General features: G+C 29.8%; 1 protein-coding gene across 3 annotated transcripts; it reads left to right on the forward strand.

Moving 5' to 3' along the window:
• The first annotated feature begins 697 nt into the window (after positions 1–697).
• LOC108205286 (uncharacterized) lies at positions 698–5371 on the forward strand. Of its 3 annotated transcripts, none has more exons than XM_017375184.2 (3): positions 698–804; positions 1727–3306; positions 4691–5371. In XM_017375184.2, the coding sequence occupies exon 2, from the start codon at positions 1729–1731 to the stop codon at positions 3262–3264; it is 1536 nt and encodes a 511-aa protein (XP_017230673.1). In that variant the 5' UTR covers positions 698–804; positions 1727–1728; the 3' UTR covers positions 3265–3306; positions 4691–5371. The 3 variants fall into 3 exon arrangements, with proteins under 3 accessions (XP_017230673.1, XP_017230671.1, XP_017230672.1); XM_017375182.2 differs by lacking the exon at positions 4691–5371 and adding an exon at positions 4363–4676; XM_017375183.2 differs by lacking the exon at positions 4691–5371 and adding an exon at positions 4381–4676.
• The last annotated feature ends 7022 nt before the right edge of the window (positions 5372–12393 follow it).

Raw genomic sequence — 12393 nt, forward strand, 5'->3', positions numbered from 1 at the left:
GTGTTTGACAGGCATTTTTATAATCTCATAAAATATTTTGATTTTTTCTTATGAATGAAAATTAAATGTTTAAATATTTGTAAGAATATCTTTTAAAAATTAAGTTATGGAACTATAACTGCATCTAGGCAGTGAGAAAAAATTGTAAAGAAAATATAATATTTACAAATGATAAAATATTTATTATTTTAGAAAAAAGAATATAATATTCACAAATAATATCGGTATATAAATGGTGTCCGACAGAAATTTATAATTTAACTGGTGATGAGGAACCCACAAATTTGAGAAATATAACGTATAAATACTTATTATTTTTTTAAAAAAAGAAAAAAAAAGAGATTTTCGGTTTTATCATTTATAGCTAATCAATGTTGTAAAAATCACATTAACCGATCACCTCGAAAGAATAGGGTCTAAAGCGCTTCAATTTTTCACTAAGCAGAATATTAAGCGTTTGTGAAATTAAAGAAATTGTTAAGCGGATTAAGCGGTCGAAATGACTTTGACTTGCAATTTTTCAATTTTTATATATTAATAGTTCATAATATAACAATAACTATATTAAAAATTCAAAAAATATATTTTATTATAAGTATTAAAAATTTAAATTCTTATTATAACATAATTTTATTTTTAAATATATTAATATTATAACTAAATATTTAAATTACATATTATTAGAACCGAGCGCTCTATAATAATAGTCAATAATCATCCCCATATAGTCGACATCCTGAACCCAAGAAACAATTCTGTAGCATAAGCTTGCTTTACATTTCCCCGCTCCTAATCGTCTCTCAGGTAGCCTCAGCTCACAGCTTTCACGCCCTCATTTTTTAATATATTTAGGGTTTATTTATTTCTTTCCCCCAAATTCATCGTAATTAAATCAAGCTTTCGTTAATGTTTGCCCTAAATCGAACCTGGCCTTTTTTTTTTTTTTTTTGCTGAGATTGCGCCGAGTGTTGATGTTTGCTTGATCCGTATAGTTATAATACTAAAATGTTTAGTATATATCTGTTTGCAATTTATGATATATTCGATTAGAAAACTTTATTAATACTCATGATTAGTTCTATATATGCGAAATTCATTGTATTTGAAGCTTAATTTTGGATTTATAGTAATCAGCTGATTACTTTATTAGCATGTTCTGTTTATGTTGTGTGTGATTATTGCGATTGGTAACTAGTTGTTATACGATTTGAATTATGTGTAATTTTGAGACCTGAGGCTATATATTTATGATATGACAGAAACCTTAATACGAAGGACTCGATAAATATATACTACCACGTATTCTCATCTTTGAACACAATTATGGGGTGGTTTGATGCATATATTTATTAATTGGAATTGGTGATTCAAGGAGGAGGCGTTGTTCAAATTTGTGGTTTCGGTGAAAAGTGTAGTAATGTGTTTGGTCATAATTGGTGTATCTATTAAATTAAAGCAGAGATGGGGGGTGGGGGGCGAGAAACTGCCTCCTGTAGTTGTAGTTGAAGTCTATCAAGCTGTTTGTAGTCATGATCAAATTTTCAAGTCAGTCTTCTAGTTATTTAACAAATTAAGTCTTTTGTACGACTTAAAGGATGGAGCTTAATCTTAAGATTTAGGTGTATTTGCTAGCTCTTCCCCATTCTGTCCCTCTGTTATTTGTGTATATGTTTTCTGCTTATGTGTCTTTCTACAATGATGTTTTCTCTCCGTCTGCTTTTCACAGGTATGGCTGAAGAAGCTGGGATGTTTTTTGTTCAACAAACTGTTGGCAGTGTTTTATGCTGCAAATGTGGTATTCCAATGGCACCAAATGCTGCAAATATGTGTGTCAAGTGCTTACGTACTGAAGTTGACATTACAGAGGGTTTACAAAAGCATGTCATTATCGTTCATTGCCCAGAATGCGATACGTACTTGCAGCCACCCAGAACTTGGATTAAAGCACAACTTGAGTCGAAGGAACTCTTGACCTTTTGTGTAAAGAGAGTAAAGAATTTGAATAAGGTTAAGCTAGTCGATGCGGGTTTTATATGGACAGAGCCTCACTCTAAAAGGCTCAAAGTCAAACTGAGAGTACAGAAGGAGGTTCTTAATGGTGCAGTCCTTGAACAAACTTGTACAGTTGAATATGTTGTACAAGATCAAATGTGTGAATCTTGCACCAGAGTGCAGGCTAATCCTGATCAGTGGGTAGCTGCAGTTCAACTAAGGCAGCATGTTTCTCATAGGAGAACCTTTTTCTTCTTGGAACAGCTTATACTTAAGCATGATGCCGCTGCCCGTGCCATAAGAATTACTCAGATGGACCAGGGAATTGATTTCTTTTTTGCTAATCGCAGTCACGGTGTGAAGTTCGTAGAATTTCTGGGTAAAGTTGTTCCAGTCAAGAGTCGGAGTGACAAACAGCTTGTGTCCCATGATACCAAGAGCAATAACTACAATTATAAGCACACTTTCTCTGTTGAACTCTGCCCAATCTGTCGTGAGGATCTAATCTGCCTGCCCCCAAAAGTTTCGGCTAGTTTAGGACATCTTGGCCCACTAGTAATATGCACAAAAGTAAGCAACAATATCATTTTACTGGACCCCTTCACTCTTAGACACTGTTTTCTGGATGCTGATCAATATTGGAGGTCAGCTTTCAAGTCCCTACTTTCCAGTAGGCAGCTTATCGAATATATAGTATTGGATATAGAGTCTTGTGCTTCTGAAGTAACTGTTGGTGGGTCTACTTATCTTTTGGCTGATGCACAAGTAGCGCGTCTATCAGATTTTGGAAAGAATGATACTATATACTTTGTAAAAACACATTTAGGCCATCTTTTATCTCCTGGGGATTATGCTCTTGGTTATGACTTGCACGCTGCCAACACTAATGATATGGAACTAAATAAATACAAAGGTTTTGTCCTCCCGGATGTGGTTTTGATAAAAAAGAGCTATGAGGAGAAACGCATGAAGAAGCGTGGGAAGCCTCGTGCTTGGAAGCTTAAATCCCTTGGCATGGAAATTGATGATTCTGCTAAAGGTAAATTTGATGAAGAAAAGATGGATGCAGAATATGAAAAGTTTTTGGAAGACTTGGAGGAGAACCCTGAATTAAGGTTTAATGTGTCGTTGTACCGTAATAAAGAATACCAGCCATCAGATATGGCATCTGTAACTGATGGAGAGGATGCTCCTACTGTGCCTTTAGATGAGTTGCTTGGTGATTTAAATCTTACTGAAGCAGAAACTGATTATGATGATATGAAGGAGTGAATTGAAGCTGGTCTATTCAATTAAAAGTGCAGGAGGCTGAGAGTAAGTATTTTACTCTGCTCTTGTATATTAGTTTCCTATGGATTCTGCTAGAAAAGACACTTAAATGATGTATGTCAATTAAGAGAGATATGTATATTAGTTTCCTATGGATTCTGCTAGAAAAGACACTTAAATGATGTATGTCAATTAAGAGAGATATAAAACTATGTAGAACAAGTGACTAAGAAAACCGAACAAGGTATGATTATTGCTGTTGATATACACAGAAATACATTTACATAGTCTGGCCAAAATTCAAGAGGTTGGCAATCTACTACTTTTCTATTGCTCACGATTATCTATGATCTCTCACCCCGTCACGCTCTCTATACTTCTCTATTTAACAAACACCCCTCGCATACTTGTTACCCTACCTTCCTGAGAACTTACTGATACCTAAACTATCCCTGCCCCTTGCTTGGTCAGCTGGCTTCTCTTGTTTTTACACCATTAACAGCACAGGCAGCTTATTCTTATTTCCTGCATAGTACTGCTTCCTGTTTTCCTGAATAACTAATCCTTGCCTGAGTTTATCAATGTCGTTTTACATTTTGAACCAACACTCTATATTTATTGAATTTAGTCTGTTGAGAACATTGTGAATCTTTTATAAACTACAATTGATTATATGGTTCCATGCACTTCTTAATATATATTCCCGAGTAAAGATACTTTTAAATGCGAAAATTTCTCAAAATGACTTTAAGATATCTTTTAATGGCAATTTAACATGGAACAATCAGATTATTTTTAGGAAAATGTTATTTCCAGAACAATATTTTTAGTTCCAGAGCAAATTCAATTCTCTCTCCCCCTTGCATCTACACAAACAATGCACTTTCAATACAAATATCTAAATTACTCTGGAAATTAAAAAGTTGATCTAGATATAACATTTCCCTTATTTTTATTCATGTTGACCTTAGACTCTTCCTTTATGAGAATGCTCAATTTACATGATGAAATATTATGCATATAGCATTTGCTCAAGTTTTAATAAATAGTCTTTATATTTTTATTTGGTAAATTAGTAAAATATATGGTTGATTGTACCAGATTTTATTTTGCGGTCAGGCCGGAACACTTGTCTAAATGCCAGCTGTGGGGCGAGTGTATGGAACTTGGTTGACTGCAACTTTTTAAGTCTGCAACTTTTATAAGATGAGGTTTATTTGATTTGTAATGTGTGTAAGCTCACAATTTGCTCTTCCATGTATTTTGTCATATATGTATTGTTTATCCATGTCTCTTGCGATTATCCATGCCTCTTGTCGAGATAATGGGGCTGTTTTGCTTAGTTTAAAAGACGCTGTTTATTACTTAAAGTCATTTGACTTGGTTTAAAAGAAATTATTCACTCCATTCTTAAATATCTGTCTTTTAGTTTTTTAGTAGGTATATTAAAGTGCTTTGACGATGCTAGTGTATCAAGGTTTATGAGTTGGTGATCTACTACACAACTGAACGAGGGGACAGATTACAGAAAACGATTCTCTCCCACTAGTGGACATCAATTTGGAATAGGCAATTGTATGAATCTCGCTACTTGTTTACTTAAAATTGTACACATGAGAGGTTATCTCTCTCCCTCCCCCTCTCTCCCCCCTCTCTCTCTTTTCGGCTATTGTGGTATTTCGACCTGATTCAGGATTCAAAATTTCCTTTTGGATCAAAAGTAATATACTTTCACAGCGGGAAACAAAGATGTTGGATCTGAGATTCAATTCATCGGAACATGGGGAATATGATGACTAGAAGATATTGCTACATGATTACTGATCGATGTTTTAACATGTTTTTCTTTAGCCTTTTATCATTTTATGAATGTTTTTTGTGTGTATTTACACCACAATCAAGGTACGCTATTTTAAACTTTTGAAGATTTATCATTATATTGATTTTGTTGGGTTTTATGTTTATAAGTGTTAGATGTAGACGTGAATTTTGACAGGCTTGAATTCATGTATCTGCTACTTGTTATTTTTTCTCGATCACTTTGTTATGAGATGTTGAAGACTAGTACTATAGTTGTTTTGGTTAATCGCCATAGTCTTTTGAAGGATTATTTCTTGTTTAAAAGTTTAAGTTTCTTGTGCACTAACTCTTGCTAGTTTACACCTTAAGATTATCATTTGTTTTTATTAATATTTGATTGGTTTTGTGATTACTTGTTTCTTTTTCTTCTAATTTCTCCAATGAAATGTGTGAAAAAAGTTTAGTCAATGTTGGTTTGTTGGGATAGTTCGTCAAATTTATTTGCAATTGTGTTTTTTGAGTTTGTAAAAGTTAGAGTTTGTATATCGTTACTGTTGGTGACAAAAGTGCTTCAATGTCGATGAGATGGTGCTATCACTTACTGTGATTTTGAAATAATATATTATTGAATAATTCTCTTGCATGATTTAAGGTTTGTTTGGTATAATTGGTGCCATTTTTAATTTATTTTATTGGCTTTAATAGTAGTAAATGATGTATTTAATTTTAGTTATATTAAATCTCTAGTTGACTTGCTTAATTTGTGCTAATTTTTGAATTTTATTTGACTTGTTTGATTAATGCTGATTTTTGAATCTTTGTTTACCGAGTAATTGCTAATAAATATATTTTCTATATGTTTTAAATTCATTAATTTTATTCGACTGTAATAAATTCATATTATGGTGAGATATTACATTAAGTAGTGATTGACTCTTTTAAATTGAATTGATTGATGTCATAATTTTTTTATAAATGATTTAATTGTTAATTGTGCCTTGATTGAGGCGAATTTGTACCATTCATGGGTGGCAATAAATGATGGCGTATATTTTGGCTTGTAAGAAGCAATCAAATATATTTAATTATTTTAGTGTCTAACCAAAGATCCTTCTTTGGTTAGACTTTATTCTAATTTTTCAACTTCAGAAATATAAAAACACACTTCTATAATACTTAATTATTGGATATATTATCCTTTATAATTTTTAACTTATATAATTTTGTATATGAACTTATCTTCTTTTTTTTTCGTGTGTTTTTTTGCAGGATCCTTGGGAGGTGTTAATTGGGTATTTTCCTATCAGACATTAAAGCATTATTATCTAAGTGTCCGGAGATATCTTTGCATGTCTTTCGGTTAGATGATAATCTTTTTTGAATGAATGAAATTCCCTGTAGCGGCTTATTGTATCTCGAGATACAACTCATCTACGAGTATGTAGACCTTGACAAAAAAAAAAAAAGTGCTTTGACGATATAGTCAAATATATAATTTTCAATTTTCTTTTCTAAATAAAAATATCACATTTGTTATTTAACATTACAAACAATGAGGTTAGATTGCAGAAGGGGGTTGAATACAATCTAAAAAATTTATCAACTTTTTCGAACTAGAAATGTATTCAAAAGCAAACATTATAATTTTTTTTTGCATAAATAGAAATTATGAACAAGATGCTTCTCAGAATTTTGGTGGATTATTTTTCTCCACCTGAGGATTTTCTATATTGAAGAACCTCCCAAGTAAATTTACATGGCTGCTTACAAGATTTGAAGTGTTAATCTTTATCGATTTTTCTTCCTAATTTGTTCTAGGTTGCATTTCAGTTGCTACTCCAATTGATACCTTGAAATGAAAAATAAAATGTGATGAATATATATCAAGAGATCAGTTATTTTTCTATCCAAGTCTATAGCAACAGTCTCTTACTCCAATCTTTACATCCACATTTTTGGAAAATATTTGTCTTCTATGACAGAAAGCATGATTGTATATTTTTTTTGTTGTATTGCTAGAATTGGTAGGTTTTGAAGTTTTCAACATATGACCAAGTCTTTTTATAGCTTAGCTTCCAAAACAGTTCTACCTTTTATCTGTTCAACCCATGTGACTACTGTCCTTTCTTTGATCGTTGCTGTTAATTAATAAGAACTAAATTAGCAGTTGATGTGCTAATTTAGTAGATGTTGATGAATTCTTGAATTATCAGCTGACAGTTCGTTTTGCATTTAATAGTTGACGGGTAGAATATCAATTGGTAGTTATTTATTCCTCATCCGTCATGTTTTGATTAGTCGTTGATATTCACTTCACTTATGCAATTTACATGGCTTAAAATATTTATAATTGATCACCCTAATTGCATATTCGTTGATAGAATAATTACATTATCAATTGATTGACTAAATACTATTAATTGCTAAAATGAAAAGTACTAGTTTTGTTGTTACAGTGCCACATCTACTAATGATCTATCTGATCAACGGATACTACAATGTGTATGCCATCCGTTGATCAGCTACAATTAAAATACAAGTAAAAGATACACAAAGTGTTTTGACTTATAATCAATTTTGTCATATTCCTAACAACATTAATAGTTTTATTCTTAAAAAAAAATTTGAAAATAACATTTCTAGTTAAAAAGTTAAAAGGCAGATATTCAAATACAGAGAGGGCATTACTTATAAGTAAAAACTTCCTTAGTGGATAATAAATTTTACTTTATTTTTTGGATAAACTTGGTAATTTATAAATGAGATCATTTCCAGCTAATTTATCAAATTATAATTTGTAGCACGCTCATAGTTTATCATTAAAATGATATTTCAATGAATTGTGTTTTTTCAAAGATTTTCGCACTTGATTCAATTATTCGAAATTGAAATAAAAAAATCTTCTAAAAACTTATTTAACCACATTTCTACGTTATTTGAGATCTAACAGTTCTACGTTTTTTTAAACCCAACAATTAGTACCAGCAGGTCTTGTGATATTTTTTCCAGTTGTAATTGCACTCAAAATAATTAAAATTTTAATTATTTCTGATTTATCTTAATTTAGTTTTAAGTTGTGATATTGATTAAATTAACACCTATTTGCATAATCACAAATCAGGAGAGATTATTAGATATATTGGGTCATTAAAAATGAAATTTGAGCTTGTAACATTTCTTAGAATGAAAAATACTAAGTTATCACATTGTCCATGTCAAATTACGGTTCATGTAACTAGTTGTTATGACAATATGGTCTAAATCATCATAACGTTGTGAGATAATAATTTAAATATATGTAAAAGTTTATTGATATGTTTAGACACATGTCAGGTCGAATCTAGAGTCATGATACACATAAGGAAGAATGAATGGTTGATTGTACATTTACAATGGACGATGACGTGAGTTTCATGCCCTTCAACATAATATTGGAAATAAAACAAGGACTACTTATATTTGATCAATTTTTTTTTTTTATATATCTCATAACTAAAGATTTGGCAAAAGTGGGTACAATATGAGTAGAAGAAATGATAATGCAGTATGGGGAGTTTGACAATATTCACCTCAAGCTATGACAAAAATAAGTGTACGAGAAATATTCTACTGTTAGATGAATGGAAATTGTGTATATTCATGTGCCTTGTTTAAAAGTATAAGTTACATGTAAACTATACTAGTAGCAGATATGTACAGACTACGACAAGAACTGAAAAAATACAGGAAAAAGTTTGACATTTGAGGATAATGAAAAATTATATCTAGAGGATTGTCCAAGCTTAAAAATAAAATGTATATATGTTAGTTTAATAGTTAGTAATCTTTCTTTAATTAAATTTAGAAAAGTTTGTAGGTTGAATGATGCCTGTAATAGATCGGGTTCAGATCGGATCAGCCTAAATTGATATCTATATCCATTTATTTTATCGGATTCGGATAGGATCAGGACTGGATTTTTTATAGGCCGATCCATATCCGGATCCTTTAGGATCACGGATCGGATATCCGGATCCATTTAACTTTCTATGATTTTTTTTACTTAGATTTGAAAGTCTTAAAAATTGAACAATTATAAGATCTCTTGAAATTAAAAACGAAGTAACTGAATAGCAATATTCGAAGTTTAGAATACAAACTCCAACATAATATTAAAAATCTAAACACAAATACAAATGAAAGTCATTTTAGAAGGATAAAAAATCATTATGATAATTTTTCGAATTCTGGATCAAATTTCAGATCGGATTTTTTTTCTTACGAATCCATTTTCTTTAAAAAGGCTCCGGATCGGATCGGACCGAGTCAGAGCTCAGGTCCGTTGACAGGCCTAGGTTGAATCATGTCAGTGAGATTGCTTTCGATTGGATATATAATCAATATCTTGTAACACTTGTAAACAAAGATTGTGATTGATACTTATATTTTGCTAAAGAAAATTTGCAGCTGAATTTTATTACAGATAGTTGAAGCAACAAAAAATTAAAAAAATATTAATACTGAAAATATTATTCTTACTAAATTTTTTTTCCCTATAAAATTCAATTGAGTGATGTTAATTAAGAAAGTTTAAATATAGTGGTTTACATTTTTAGTTCTAAAATTTACATTTTTTAATTTATTACACAAAACTCATATAATAAATTAACCAAAATCAAATTGATGGTCCTCTATCTACAATAAATAATGAGTAGTTATTTTGTCACATTTTTTTTATATAAACTAGCATAAAAGCCCGTGCGAGGCACGGGGCTCTTGTTTTTGCTGTGTTTTAAATAATATTCATGTGTCATCATATTGTTCTCATACGGGCCTTGAGTTTGTATTGTGTTTTAAATAATATCCGTGTGTCATCATATTGTTTTGAACGGTAACTATTACGTTTTATTTTTTGACAATATATGTAAATATGAAAAATGTAATATTTGCAACCTAATAGCATTAATAGTAATAATAAGTATTATTCTCTCTGTCCCATTTTATATGACCCTTATTCCTTTTGGGGACATCTTTAAAATAATGAACTTATTATACTTACTATTTTTAAACACTACTTTTCACTATTACACCCACTACTTCTCTATTTTATACTATTTTATATTAAATAAACACTATTTTACACTCACTACTTACCTCCACTATCTCAAATCTATTATTAAATTTTGATATGTTCCACCACTTTACCCAGTTTCCACCTAAATTTACTCTTTTTTTACTACTTTTTTCTTAATTTCCGTGAAAGTCAAATAAGGTCACTTAAAATGGGATGAAGGGAGTATATTTTTAAAAAAATTTATGGATCAAAAAGTACATTTGAACTGATATTTCTATATTCAAATTCGTTAGGATATAAAGACCATTATCATATTATCTATGTTCAAAATTATATTCGAAATTAATACTGAAAGTTTAGATTTTAGATATATTTTTTTTTTTGTCAAGAGATTTTAGATATATTATACCCCATTAAAAGTATCAGTAATTTATTGTTGAAAATTTTAAATTATTTCAACTAATATACCATGATTTTGATGAAAACTTGTTCTTGATATGTGAATTACGATATCCTCAATCATGATTAAATGAAGATGTGTGGTCCGCGTTGCCTTACATATATTTCTTCTTTTTTGAGTGTATATTTGCATAATTGTTAGAGTGATACATAATGGAGCAGATCATCAACACATTCTTTTTAGCATATGTTGCACACATTTTGTATAAATAAAAATCGAAACATATGTTGTATGTAAAAAAACACATACCTTATTTTATTATAAAATACTAACCGTATTATTGCACCCCAAAAATTTCTGACACCTTTGATGTGTCTTGTCCTTTAATTTTGCATATTAATTATTTAGTACTTCAACGTATTATATTATTATTGTTAATTTAAAAATATTAGATGATTATTACTTTGATACAGTATGTTATAACATTATCTCATTATAAAATTTTAATTTTTTATAATTAATTTTTTGATCTTGTCGATTAGGACTTTTAATGATTTTTCATGTAATCGTTATAAACCAGATCCCAAACAAATGATTTTCTGGAATTTCAAATAGCAAAAAGAGAGTAGATATGAGTTAGGCATCATGAATTTCATAAAACCATGAAATATTTAGTTCAATTAGTCGTGTGGTTACTTTTTTAGCTTTGTGCAAACTTACACTTTTAAATATTTTGATACTCGTATTTATTAGGAGTGATCAGTGTGGCATATCATGTTCAATTGTTAAAGATCAAGTCATATATTTGATATTTTGAATTATGAAAAAACTATTCTTGTTCTAGTCCCGTTTAATCAGATATTAGTTTTCACCGTATCGCGTCAGATTATCCGGTTCAGAATTAATTGTATTTTATTAGTTTAATTTGTAAATGATTAATTTAATTGTAGTTTGAATCATTTTATTTAACTGGTATGTTATATATTGAATGATGGCATATTAAAAATTATAGTTTTAAGACTTTAATATATATATATAACTTATTTCTCTGTGTTATTTTATTTAACCAAGTAAAATTTATAACTCAAATCTTTTTAGTAGTTCTCGTAAACGCGTTTTATTATCATATGGTTGAATTTTGATTAACAATATAGAATTTCCCTAAATTCACCTTCGACAAGTTATAGTATTTCAAATACATATATCATCAAAATTACATCATTTAGATATATTTTCTGACACCAAATTTGTTGTATTGTCACTATTCTTATATCTATAATTTTTTTTTAAAAAAAGATTTAGTTGCACATCAAATTATGAATTCATAAGTTTAAAATAAAAAAATTATTCTAAATAGGAATATTCTTTCAATCACCTTATTTCGTGTTCTCCAAAATATTGTAATCTCTTTATAAATCGCCTTTATAATAAAAGAAATTAATATGACATAGTCCATGTTGAAAAGCCCATCAATTATTCCTTTCAAAGATGCTCGCTTAAACCTCAGTTTTTGTGCTTATTTCCCACATTCAATACTTAAAATTTCTATAATATTGTATCGGTGCTCGTTTAAACTATTAACTTAGATTTGAATTTGTTCATTTTTAATCGAATATGAATTAAATCTATTTTTAGAAATCTGAATCATGACTCGAACCCGATTATTCACATTTTTTTTTTCAATTTTTAGATATTAATCTATCATGTAAACAATATATGAGACTTAACTGAAATAATAACTTATCTCAAATAAATAAGATATTGAAACAAATATAAATACAAAAGTTTTAAAGTATGTGGTTAATGCTTTTAATAACAAACTAATTGTTTGTGCAGTTCAAGTGGTTTGAGTGATGTATTTGTATCGGAGAGTTCCTGA

The sequence above is a fragment of the Daucus carota genome, chromosome 1 (assembly GCF_001625215.2).
Source record: "Daucus carota subsp. sativus chromosome 1, DH1 v3.0, whole genome shotgun sequence".
NCBI classification, from domain to species: Eukaryota; Viridiplantae; Streptophyta; class Magnoliopsida; order Apiales; family Apiaceae; genus Daucus; species Daucus carota.

What these genes read in the sequence shown, in the direction of transcription:
- LOC108205286 (XM_017375184.2), top strand. Translation starts at nt 1,729, where the DNA reads ATGGCTGAAGAAGCTGGGATGTTTTTTGTTCAACAAACTGTTGGCAGT.